The sequence below is a fragment of the Poecilia mexicana genome, unplaced genomic scaffold, assembly GCF_051168715.1.
Source record: "Poecilia mexicana isolate PSO_F unplaced genomic scaffold, ASM5116871v1 scaffold_16, whole genome shotgun sequence".
Taxonomy (NCBI): domain Eukaryota; kingdom Metazoa; phylum Chordata; class Actinopteri; order Cyprinodontiformes; family Poeciliidae; genus Poecilia; species Poecilia mexicana.
In genome coordinates, this window is record NW_028263385.1 from 6,611,285 (window position 1) to 6,623,412 (window position 12,128).

The 12,128-nt window shown below is 39.1% G+C and overlaps 1 protein-coding gene across 2 annotated transcripts in view; it reads right to left on the reverse strand.

Moving 5' to 3' along the window:
• Nucleotides 1–12,128, reverse strand: part of glcci1b (glucocorticoid induced 1b) — a 32,150-nt gene that overhangs the window by 13,060 nt on the left and 6,962 nt on the right. For both annotated transcript variants that reach the window (XM_015005143.2, XM_015005142.2), the window contains exons 3-4: nucleotides 11,258–11,406; nucleotides 633–722 (exon numbers count right to left, since the gene is read on the reverse strand). In XM_015005143.2, coding sequence (XP_014860629.2) covers nucleotides 633–722; nucleotides 11,258–11,406 — 239 coding nt within the window. The remainder of the gene's footprint in view (nucleotides 1–632; nucleotides 723–11,257; nucleotides 11,407–12,128) is intronic.

The following is a 12,128-nucleotide window of genomic DNA, read 5'->3' on the forward strand; positions in this document are numbered from 1 at the left end:
CTGGCAGATTATTTCACTCATCAAATAGGAAAATGTTTTGCTATAAGTGAAATAATCCACCAGTGAACTAGCACTTTTTCAGGAATTATTCGCTTAAATTGAGAAATATTGTGCTGAAAAGTTATTTGTAAGTCAGTTTTGTCTTACTAAGACCAAAGATATTTGGTAAGAGTTTATATTTTTGCAGTGTGGAGCGAAGGTGGAGCTCTCTACAAAGAAAGAAAAAAAAAAACGATCTGCTGATTTTAAAACGGGAAAAAAGCAGCCCTCCTTCAGTGTGGATCCTCAATACTGTCTGAAAAACAACAGTCCATGATGAGATTCACACAGTGCAGCCGTGCGGAGAACAGAGCAGGGTAAATTTAGCCTGTGGTCTGGAGGCCTGGAGTCCATGTGGTCGGCCGGACGGCCTGCCAAGGCCAGCAGATAGACAGGAGTGGAAACCGACTTTAAGGAGGGTAATATTTAGGCTGACCTCAGACTCTGACAAATAAAAACACACTTTAAGTAAATGAAGAACCTCAAGAATGACAGAAACATTTTCTTTACCCAGCTGTGTGGATATAATGACGTGTTAGCTGTGAGCAGCAGCAGTGACCGGATCGTCTGGGAGGTTGAAGAAGGGAAAGTACCTCTTTCAGATGATCTGCGCTCCCCCACGACGCTGATCGCTGGTGAGGACTTCCCAGTTCGGCAGCTTCGTCGATCCAGAGACCTGGAGTCTGAGAAAAATAAACAAAACAAAGCACATTACACGGCATCGAGTCAAAATTAAGACTTTTTAAGACCTTTTTTAATACCAGCTTGAACGAAACTTAGGCTGACGACACCATAAATATACAATATAAGTGACCCAGTGGCAAAAACAGTTGATGATACATTTGCACTAATTTACCTGTGATAGACGCAAAAAATAGCTAAGTAGCTAACTAGCAACCGTATATTAGCAGATAGTTACAAACTGCCTCTGCAGAAAAATCCTGCAAGAATAATTGAAAAGAACTGCAATAGTCAAGGCAAACAAAATTTAAGACCTGTGATTAACGTATTCAAGACCGATTTGCATGTTCTCAAATGAGTTTAAGACATTTTAATGCTTAAATTCATGAGTTTAAGACTTTTTAAGGATGTGCAGACAGCTCATGTTATCAAAACTTCTTGCACATCTCTTGTTCCCACCAAGTTGCACCTTTTCTGCAGAACAGGCCGACAGATTTGAATACTTTGTGCAATTAAAAATGGGTGGAGTGCATGTTTCTGCATCTGGGCGAAAGTAAATAAAAAGACTTGTTCACATTTGATTTAACTGCCTGTACATGAAATGCAAAATTCAAATACTCATAAACCCAAAGAACAAATGTTTACAGCTGTTTGAAATCTACAGGAACACCACGAAAAACTCTTAAAATTGCGTAAAAGTGCAATATGTTTACCAATCATCCTAGAAAAGTGGAACTTGTGTGTTATGTAGAATCATCACATATAGAGTGATCAAGTTTTTGTTACTCGTAATTTTTATAATTATAGCTTATAGATAATAAAAACCCAAAATTCAGTGTCTCGGAAAATTAGAGTTGGAAACTCCTGGCGTCGCTCCCTAATCAGCGAATTAACTCTAGAGACCTTAAGATTAAATTTAAATATAACTGCATTGTTTTTTAACAGCTTTTCAACAATAACTTAGATATGCAATATTTTAATGAAAGTTGTGGATTTGTGCAGAAAATCTGCATTTTAAGTTTGTTTTTTGGTGTAGAAAATAATTATTTTGTCCACTTTTCAGCAAAAAGAAGAGGTTGTGGATCCCCTTCTGGTCAGAAGTCTCCATTTAAGTAAAAGATTGGATATTTGTGGTTCTACTTACTATGAAAATAAAAAAGCAAGAATTAATGTGATTAATAACAGATGAATACTTTTGCTTTGCACCTAAAGTTTTGCATTTAAAGACTGTTTAATTTACCATAATCATAAATAATCTCACCCAAAATATCTTAAAAAGTGTTTCATCTGCGCGAACCACCAAATGTGGACCATTTTGAAAACCATTCTGAGGGCACCAAATGGCCCACGCGCCACACTTTGCACTCCCCTGATTTAAGGCCTGAAACAGAAACTCCATTTCAACCAAAACTAAACTCCAAGAGTCTAAAATGTTCAGGAAAAACACATCTGAAAGCATTTAACAACTGGTGTGTGTTTCAAAATAAAGCTGCATACCTGGAATCAATGAAAATAAGTACAGCAGTCCCTGAGGAAAAAATCTCTTAAACAAAAAGTTTTTCCTTTTTTTTCCTATTGCGAAGCAGAGTTGCATCAAACTGTGTTGCAAGACACTGAGCTCACATATTTGTCTTCTGACGAGAAAAACACTCCAAACAAAATCCACACATTTAAAGAGCATTCGTGCTTACTTGCCATGAAGACATCTCTGTTAGTTAAAGGTGACATAAAGTTTCCGTCTTTATGTTCTTTCACCTTCAGCAATACAATCCAGAAATTATCCAACAATGCTGACTCTAGTTACAACTACAGGCGTATAAAGCAGAATGAGCCAAGCAATAAACGTTGAGATGTTTGTAGATGATTACAGAAAATCAGCTGATAAACGGGATTTCCTCCTAGAGAGCATAGAGATAGTTCTGTCTCGATGAACTCGCCTTTTCGACCTCTGCTGAAAGAAACGAGGCAACGGTTAAATTATGTAAATTAATGCAAAACCAGAAGCAGGGAGCGGATCTTTCATTGGCCTGCAGAAACCACATACTTCCCCCTGATTGTGTCTATCAGCAGCGGCTCCGCTCCGACAACACGAGCACAGCGGCGCAACACATCGTAAATGTCACCGCCTTCGCCCTGCCTTATGCCCGACTCCGCGCAAACAACATCTTCTTTCTCTAAACAGCGCAGGGTGATATAGAATATCACCCTGCGAATAATGACGAACACCCATGGAGCTGTGTGAGCCGGCGCGCTGGCCACGGCTCCCCCAGAAAAGGACACGCATTAAATGGATGCTTGTGCTCTCGTAAAAAGGGACCTCTGTGCTTGGCCGCGCTGGATGGCAGATGTGTAACTAGCCTTTAGCATTAACATTTCGTCCATGGCTTCTGGAATGACTTGTGCAGTTTGAAGTTTCTGCCAAACATTCAGGAACTGGAAGCTGCAGTCGAATCTGTTCTTAGCCGATGCAAATGGCTAGAAAGGGCACAGTGGCTTCACACAGTTCACTGCTGAGGAAAAAAATAAAGTTTCACTGGCAAACTGCATCAGAAATGCAGCTTTAACACAAGGCATCTTTAAAACCTTTCATGATTTAAACAACTCTGAAAGCTAAAGATCTGAAGCATCTGTCTGGATTTACAATCTGCAAACTGGAGCCGCAAGTGGCTTTTAACAACTGGTTCAAAATGTTAAGGAATCAACTAATGTTTTTAATACAAATCTGATAACAAATGCTGTTTAAAGCAGTTTTATCATGTAATAAATATTTATTTCATGACAACAATCACACTAATATTACAAGATGCTGTTTTAATGTGAAGCATAGATGTATCTTTAAACTTTCTATGATTTAAACAACTTCAGTTGTTAAAGATTAGGTGCATATTTCTAGATATGCAAACTGCGGCTCTGGAGCCACAAGCGGCTTTTAATAACCGTCTGAAAATGATAAGGAATCAACTAATGCTTCTAATATAAATCTGATTAGAAATGCTGTTTAAAGCAGTTTTTAATCATGTAATAAATATTTATTTCATGACAAAAATCACACTAATATTTCAAGCGGTGTATTAGATATATTTTTTGTTATTAAGTTGTAAACAATATATTTGCTGCAGTTGAATCAACGCAAATGGCTAGAAAGGGCTTCACACTGCTGAGGAAAAAATAAAGTTTCACTGGCAAACTGAGTCTACTTTCATCAGAGATGCAGTTTTAATGCGAGACATAAATGTATCTTTTAAACCTTTTATGATCTGAACAACTTCAGTTGATTTGGTTCATATTTCTAGATATGCAACCTGAGCTTCTAGATCAGGGGGTCAAACTCATTTTCATTTTGGGCCAAATCAAGATCATGAATGCTCTTAAAGGGCCGGTATGTATGATAAAACCTGCTAAAATATCAATGAATTTTTAAAAATTAAACAATATTATTTAACATCTTTTCAGTCCCTCCAGGATTTCGTGTTTGTGGCACTAATTTGGAAATATTTGCACTTATTTATGACGGTAAATGTGACTTTTATTAGTCGCTGTATAGATCTTGGACTTTAATCTCAGTTCAGTTAAAGCTGAAGCAGCCGTTTAGTACAAGTAAAAGTTTTTGACAATTTCTGAGAAAAATCTGCTGTAAACTCCCAATTATCTATTAGCGCAAAAAAAGTGTGGGGATTTGTTGATTTTGCGTGAATTTCCACAATAATTCTCAAGAAACTGGAGGTCAATTAATAATACCAAAATTATTTATTTGTGCATCTTTTATTCAGACTTTGTTCCATTTTATAGAATGTTTTTTTTTTTTAATCAATTACTTGGGTCACATTTTAAGCCTCTGATTGCTGTAATTTTGGCTCATTTCTCCTGCCTGAATGATCATAATGGGAGATTTTCTTTCTGTGATTTACACATTTATTACGCTTCACAGTCAACAGAAATGTCCCAACTCAGAATGAGCCGGTTGAAGTCGACCCACCAGCATCACGCGTCTGATCCGCCTCAGCAGGTCGTTAAAAGCCTGCAGCACCATGAAATGTAAGAAGGTTTTTCAAAGATCAGCACAGAGCGGCGGAAACACTTTATCATCCTCCACCGTTTATCTGATTCCAGAAAATGTGCTGATTGCAATATTTAATGCAGATGACAGGCGACGGATGGCACACCACAGCGCTGCCTGTATTTGAAGCTTTTTGGATTTCCTGCACACATAAAGCACAGCTGCGTGAGGTTTCACCAAAGTTTCCTATCAAAGCATCTGATCAGCTTCGATGTGAGAGGGCAAAGTGCTAACGTGTTTATTGTAGCATGCTACAGTAACGGTTACATCATTCATTCATTCCCAAGCTTTTATTTAACATCTACATCAGTGGTGTCCAAACATTTTGCATCAAGGGCCAAAATTCCCACGTTGAAAGTATTCAGGGGCCAAAATTTCAATTAAAACACAAAAATATTGAAGTGAATTTTTTCTCAATTACCTGCACAACAATAAAGACATTTGCCTAAATGTTTAATTATTTACCTTTTTGGGCTTGTTACTTTCCATTTTTTAAGTCTACGAAACATTTTTAAGCTCATTTCAAATGTAATTTTTTTTTATATTACAGATTTTTTTTTAACTCAAAAATATTTATGCTTTGAGTAAAAACCTTCTTGATATCAGTGGCACGACTTAATATAATAATGAAAAAAATACTCTAAAAACGTCTTTGTGTTGTTCTTAACATTTTCAGTTTTAGAAGACAAACTAAAAAAAGTACAAAAACTGTTGAATGGCCAAATTTGTGGCATTCTTGAATTAAAGTCAGGGGCCACACAAAATTAATTCAAGGGCCACAAATCGCCCCCGGGCCACATTTAGGACACCCCTGATCTACATGATCGAGTTGACTCAGATTTACTACGTCAACAACAAAACCTTGGCAGATGACAAACAACTTCCTCATTCTGTCCCCAATAGAGTCCAAAATACAGATGATCAGAGAAAAGACTGAAGCCACTGTTTTAGCCTGTTTTAGCAAAAATAATAAATAATGAAACAATGGACCCAATCTTACCAACCACATGACGATTAATACGACATCAGTCATCTTTAGAACATTGCCAGGGTAAAGGGTTTCCTACCAACGCCTGGTCAAAAAGCTCACATGCTTTTAGTTTTAGTAGGTTAGATAATTGAGATGGTCTATAAAGCAGTCGCTGGAACTTATCCAAAATCCTGTCTGAGTCCTGACCAGGAAAAGAAATCAGTCAGAAAACCTGACAAGAGCAAAACCTGCTGGTTTCTTCAAACCAGAACTGAGAACATTATGGTTTACTGTAGCTTTCCTGTAGAGGCAGAACACTGCTGCGTCATTGTGTTAAATTGTAAGAATAACATAAATTTGTATTTATGTTATTCTTACATTTCTCTGTTCCTTAATTTCCATGTAAAAGACTTTGTGTATGTTTAAGTTTTTGACAGTAAACTTTGAGCAAAAAGAAACATTTCAACTTTTTAAACAACATGCCAGTGAAGTGAGAATGTTGTGAGGTTTTTGGTTCCATTGTTTGCATTTTTATTCAAATTAATAGATTTTGTTCTAAAAGAAGTCAAGCAGGCACATGTGGTAAAGCATGGCGTCTAAATCCCAATTCAATATGCTTCAAGGTGACCCGTTATGCTTCCTGGAACAGGATAGTACAAATCTATCAGCTATACAACATGTTCACTACATTATCTAAAGTCATTCTTAGATAATGTGATTTTATAGTGCTCCGCTGTGCACACTAAAATCACAGTTTAGGATCTCTCGTCCTTTAAATCCAAATAATCTGCTGCTGGCCACACCCTCAACTCAACTTTTACACTCGCACGTAAAAATGGCTGCAAACAGATGTGCAATTACACAACCTTACTTCTTGAAAAGCAAAAGTGGAGCCTCCTGCACAACTAACAATAATGCAGGAAGTGGTTTCTGGATGCCAACAAAGCCCTTGTCTTTTCCAGCAGCCATTGTACAGCGCATACAGCGATAAAACCAGCTGACCTAACGTGCTGAAGCTTGGATGTGGTTGCTAGGTAACGGCAAAGTGCTAGTCAACTGTGACAATGACACCAAAAAACATCAACTTATTGCCAAAAAGATGGCTGGATGATTTTTTTTTAGGAGCAGTGGAAAACCATATGGAAGAATAAAAAAGTGAAAATTGGTTCTCTTTAGACCAAATCTATCGGCTATACAACAACAGTAAACTCTTAGTCTAAATTACAAAAAAATGTTTTGATAATTTTCTATTGACTACATTTCCACTCCCAACAGATTGTCACAGACTGCCACTTTTATTCACCTGAGCCGTGCAATGTGCTCTGTTGAACCTGCAGCCTTAGCTTGGTGCCTTGTGAACAGGGAAGCGTGCCAGGTGTTGTGCCTGACAATGTAATGCTGCACAGATAAAACTCATAGCCTGCAGCTCACTTCCTATTGTGATTCCCACCCAAAGGGTTACATGCCGACAACATCCTCAAGAATCCAGCTCAGCTCCAAAGCAGGAAATAATGACTGGGTTTCAATTGAATCACAGTGGAATTTGGGCTGTTTTGTTTAGATTGCACGCCGAGACATGCATGCAGCGTCCTGCTGCTATCATTTAGTGGGAGTTTTTTAAAGGGTTGAGGAAAGCGTGACATGTTGGTTTAGCCACTAAATTGTTTATCTGAATGTTTTAAATTCACTTTTCTTTCTGGAAAGTAGTTGATTACCTGTAGTTTTGTGCATTGGTCTAAAAGACACATCAGTTTTTGAGAGAAAATGCCAAACTACTAACACATCCAAAACCAGGATTTTAGATTCATTACCAATTATACTACAACTTGTTGTTCAAAATAAACAAACATTTTGACCTTAAATTAATCACACTTTCAGAAATTAGATTTCAGATATTCACAGGATTATGTGCATAAATTATTGGTGATTTTAAGGCATATTCCACTGTAACCATTTGGTTTACATTATTAAACCAAATTTAATCCTGAATGCACAGAGCTTTAAAAAACGGTAATGATTCTTTTTAGCCTAATAATTATTTGAGTCAACGTTGGCAGCAACAATTGACATCAAGCACTTGTTATAACCAGCAATGAGAAGGCCTGTCATTTTGCTGGACAATAAATTATCCCAGTAATTATTGCAATAAATGATAATATTGTTTTGAACCATTTTGAGGTAATATTATGGTAATAACTGCATAATAATGTATTCTCAAAAACGATAAACTTCTAATGAACATCTAACAGGAACTGGAAGATATTCCAAGTATCCAGCTGTAGTATTTCTCTCATCTTTGATAAAAGACCACAAGCCATTTTTCACGCTAGGTCTAGACTCGAGTTTTTGTTTTGGTTGTATTTACCCAGAATGCCCTACAATTTGGTCCACTTCCTGCTTTTGGAGCGGTCTCCGGTCCGCCAGGCGTTGCAAAGTTCATTTTAATTGCAATGAAACGTTTTTACCAGAGTTCGTTTTCTGGGTTTTCTGTGAGGACTTTGGTTTCGGTGTATGTATTTTGGTTCACTTAGACTCGTGTTGTCGCGTCTTGCCCTTGACTGCTTCCAGCCATCTCCAGCTCCCTGATCATTCCTTGTGTGCTTAGCCTCACCTGTGTCGTCTCTTGACCGCTGGATCCTTTACTCCTTCTTTGTCACTCTCTTACCTGTTGCCTCTGTTAACTGGTTTTTGGACATCATTAAACACATTTTCTCTCTTTACCCTGGATCTGACCGTGTTCATCCTCATCTCAACTAGAGCCGTAACGATTCCTCGAATGACTTCAGCACCTCGATTATTAAGATTCCTCAAGAAAAATTATCTGCCCTGAAGCTTCATCAAATTATGTTTTATTATTTAGAGCACCATGTTGTCATTATTATTGTTGCTCTGCGCTCTCATTTCTGCCTGTGAGTTGTTGACGAAAGCTAAGTGTTAGCGGCATAACGTCCAATTTTCAAGTTCAGTCTGGGAGGATTTTATTGATTTATGATAATGTCCTGGTTTTATCATTTTCAGGGACCAATAGACATCCTTAAATTGACTGCCGCGATGCCGGTTCAGAGCGAACAGTGGTGAAGAGCGCAGCGGGTGTACTTATACAGGCGAGAGGGATAAACTGAACACGGCGAGCTGCTTCACTGTCGTTGATGCTTAACGTAAGTGTAACGTTACGGACGAATGTGGCGGAGCGCATCGTGGCGTTACACACCTGGTAGATGAGTTTCTGTGTGTGGCAAGCGAAGGTGTGAAATCCCGTCCCATGAACAGAAAAGCTATAAATGGCTGGACAAGGTGAGAGTTCAGCTGTTAAACTCACTGAAGATGAATACGTAAACCAAAAACTGGAGTATAGTCTTTGAATTTACCAATATTTAATTTGATCAAATTTATATTTGATTACTTGATTAATCGTCAGAATAATCAACAGAATAGTCGATTACTAAAATAATCGTTTACAACAGCCTTAATCTCAACCCTTCATGACATTTTTGGTCATTCACTCCAAAAAACCAACAGGACTTTCCAGACAAATGGACTGGGGTTCGATTAAAGCGGACTGAACACAACTGGTGTGAATGCACCATTATTTAATGGATCACCACAATTGCAATAGTGTGTTTTTTTTTGACAAAGACTTGCATACATCTGTAGTGGAAACGCAGCTACTGACGATCTGTGGTTTGTGCTCACATATAACTAATAATGTAAAATGTCAGGCTACACAAACTGTTTGATCAGTCTGCCTTTCTTGTGTGTGAATTGGTGTGTCAGAGCTTTAATCTTCATACGGATTCTCTGTGCTCTGTAACCGCAGGGTCTAGGGCTTGCAGACATATCCTGGAAGCGCGATTAGCATATGTATGGACCCTCTGCTCCTCAACTCCCACACAAAAGGCAGGCAGCCATGAGGGCCAGGTGGTAAGCAGTGGGAATTCTCCTCGCCTCGCCTGGGGGACAGGTGCAAACAACTTCACCTCCATGCAGAGCTGCATTACAGCTCAAAGGAGAGGCCGTCTTGAACTGGTGCAGTGCAAAACAAAAAAGACCAGGGACCTTTTGTCTGCTGCTTTCTGCTGTCGTCTTATAAAAAAAGAGAGATGGGCTCAGGCAGAACTTGCAAACAGGAAGTGGTCTATGACTATTCCTTAAGTGGGTCCGAGCTCCGACAAATCGCTCTGGGACTGTGATGTGCGTCGGATTTTCTCACATTACGATTTTTACTGCCATAACAAATGTTTTCCATCATCCACAGCTCTGAGTCAGACTCTTATGAGCTCATCTCACCAGGACAGGACAGGCTCAACATCACCATGTGCCAAAAAGCATGAAGTCGATTAGATAACGGCGTGCCTAGATGTTTCTCTGCATTTTTATCCTCTCTTTGATAATTGTCAAACTGATTTTCCATACTTTCCAGATCCAGACAGGAACCCTGTAATTAGATGTGTTTACTTTGCACATAGCCACTTCGAGAAACCTCACCAGCTCCCCCCTACCACTTCCTCAGAGAACAAACAAAGAAACGCAAGGCAAATGAGGGGTAAAGGGACGAAGCCCATGTAAATTAGGCTTGGCGGTCTTCATTCAGTCACATGAAAGGCTTCTGTTAGCAATAGGGAGAGCTGCCCCCTTGCAAATCATACATATTCGATATTCTTTCATAACAAGCCCGCAACAAGCGCCGGTCCTTCAAAAATTAAACTCTTTCTGAAACTGGATAATCATGCGTGGGCTGCCAACCAACAGTGAGATCAGGGTAAATGTAAAACTGATGCATGGATATGGAGGGTCAATGGCAACAAACACCAGAAAAAAGACTAATCAATTCTGGCAGATCAATAAATTCTGAATTTATTTTGGTTGTCAGCCAATAATATAGCAAAAATACTTTTGGATCATCCTTAACAAACTGCATCCAAATTTTTTGACAATTATGCTTTAGGTAGTCGGACAGGCGATCACTTTAGTTTTTTTGTTGTTTTATTTTTACAGTTGGGAGCAGCTAATTAGTTGGCATCTTAAAAGCTAAAGTAACACCTGAACTGTGACCCCAAACCCCAGAGGAGGAGGACGTTCAAACTTCCATCAATCATAATGACGATGAGCTCATATCCCCTACGCCAACGTCTCTCTGCCACTTACAACACTTATGAATTTCACTTATAACAAGACATTTTTCCCATCTTGTGACTTAATTTATTTGCCAGTGTAACTAGCATTTTTTCATCAATATTTACTTAAAACAAGCCTCTGTATTTTCCTGAAAAGTTGCTTTTAAGTTAGCTTGTCTTATTTCAAGTGCATTAAGACATTTACACTAAAAACAAAAACAAAAATATTTGGCAAGATTTTGTGTTTTTGCAGTGACGGAATTGCATGCAAATGTAGAAAGTTATAAAAATCCTTGTATTATCTAAATAATTTTGGTAAAGTGTGGTGATAGTCTGTGATAGTCCCAGTAAACACCTGGTTTGAGCTGGACTCTCTGTGGTCTGAGTGGTACGTACCTGTGTGGCTTTGTCTTTCATGCAGGAAGGGTACGGTGCGTGGGAGTCCCGAGGCCACTGGCCAGTGAGGTAAGGTCCTGTGATGGCGTCCAAGGAAGACGCTCTCCGTATGGCACTGGAGCTACGCACCTGTAGTTTGGATCTTTCCGCTGTGAAGACGGAAACATTTGCCTTAACATACCATCTATATGCAACCCCAAACAACTTAAGCAAACCAATTTCTCAGTTGGTCCATGTGTGAGTGACGTTACTTCAGTTTTTCGTGTTTGCACTTAGGAATTTGACCTTGATCCCTTCTTGTTTTCAAAGATGTTGTTGAACCACATGAGTGAGAAAGGGAGAGAGAAAGAAAGGAGCTTGAAAGCAGAGAGAAATGCCAAAGGCTGAGCAGGAGTATCTCATGTTATGGGAGCAATCTGCTGTGACCTAGAGCAGTTAAGCACACACCACCCACATAAAGAGCTCATAAGCCACCACACTGCAATGCACATCAAAACTGCCTGCATCCACACAACAATCCTGCAGAGGCACGCAATGGAAGACCAAACAGGACACAACAAAACATGCAAATCCAAAGTAACCACTGGACTATCTGAGCCCGCAGTGAAACGTGTTCGTTAGCCTAAATGAAACCATTCAGGTGTGTAATTACTGCAATTAAGCTGCTTCGTTTTGACGTCAAATGCTGGAGGACGGAGTCATAGGTGGGAGATGTGTGCATTTGTTTTACTTCTTGCCAGAGGAGCCAAGGCAAAGGCCTTTCACACATACACAAAGCACACACAGACTAAACCATCTACATGAGGCGCCCCTTCCCTCGTGGAGCTGCACAGCCAGTCATTGTTGTTCTTTGTTCATAAAACACACAAGC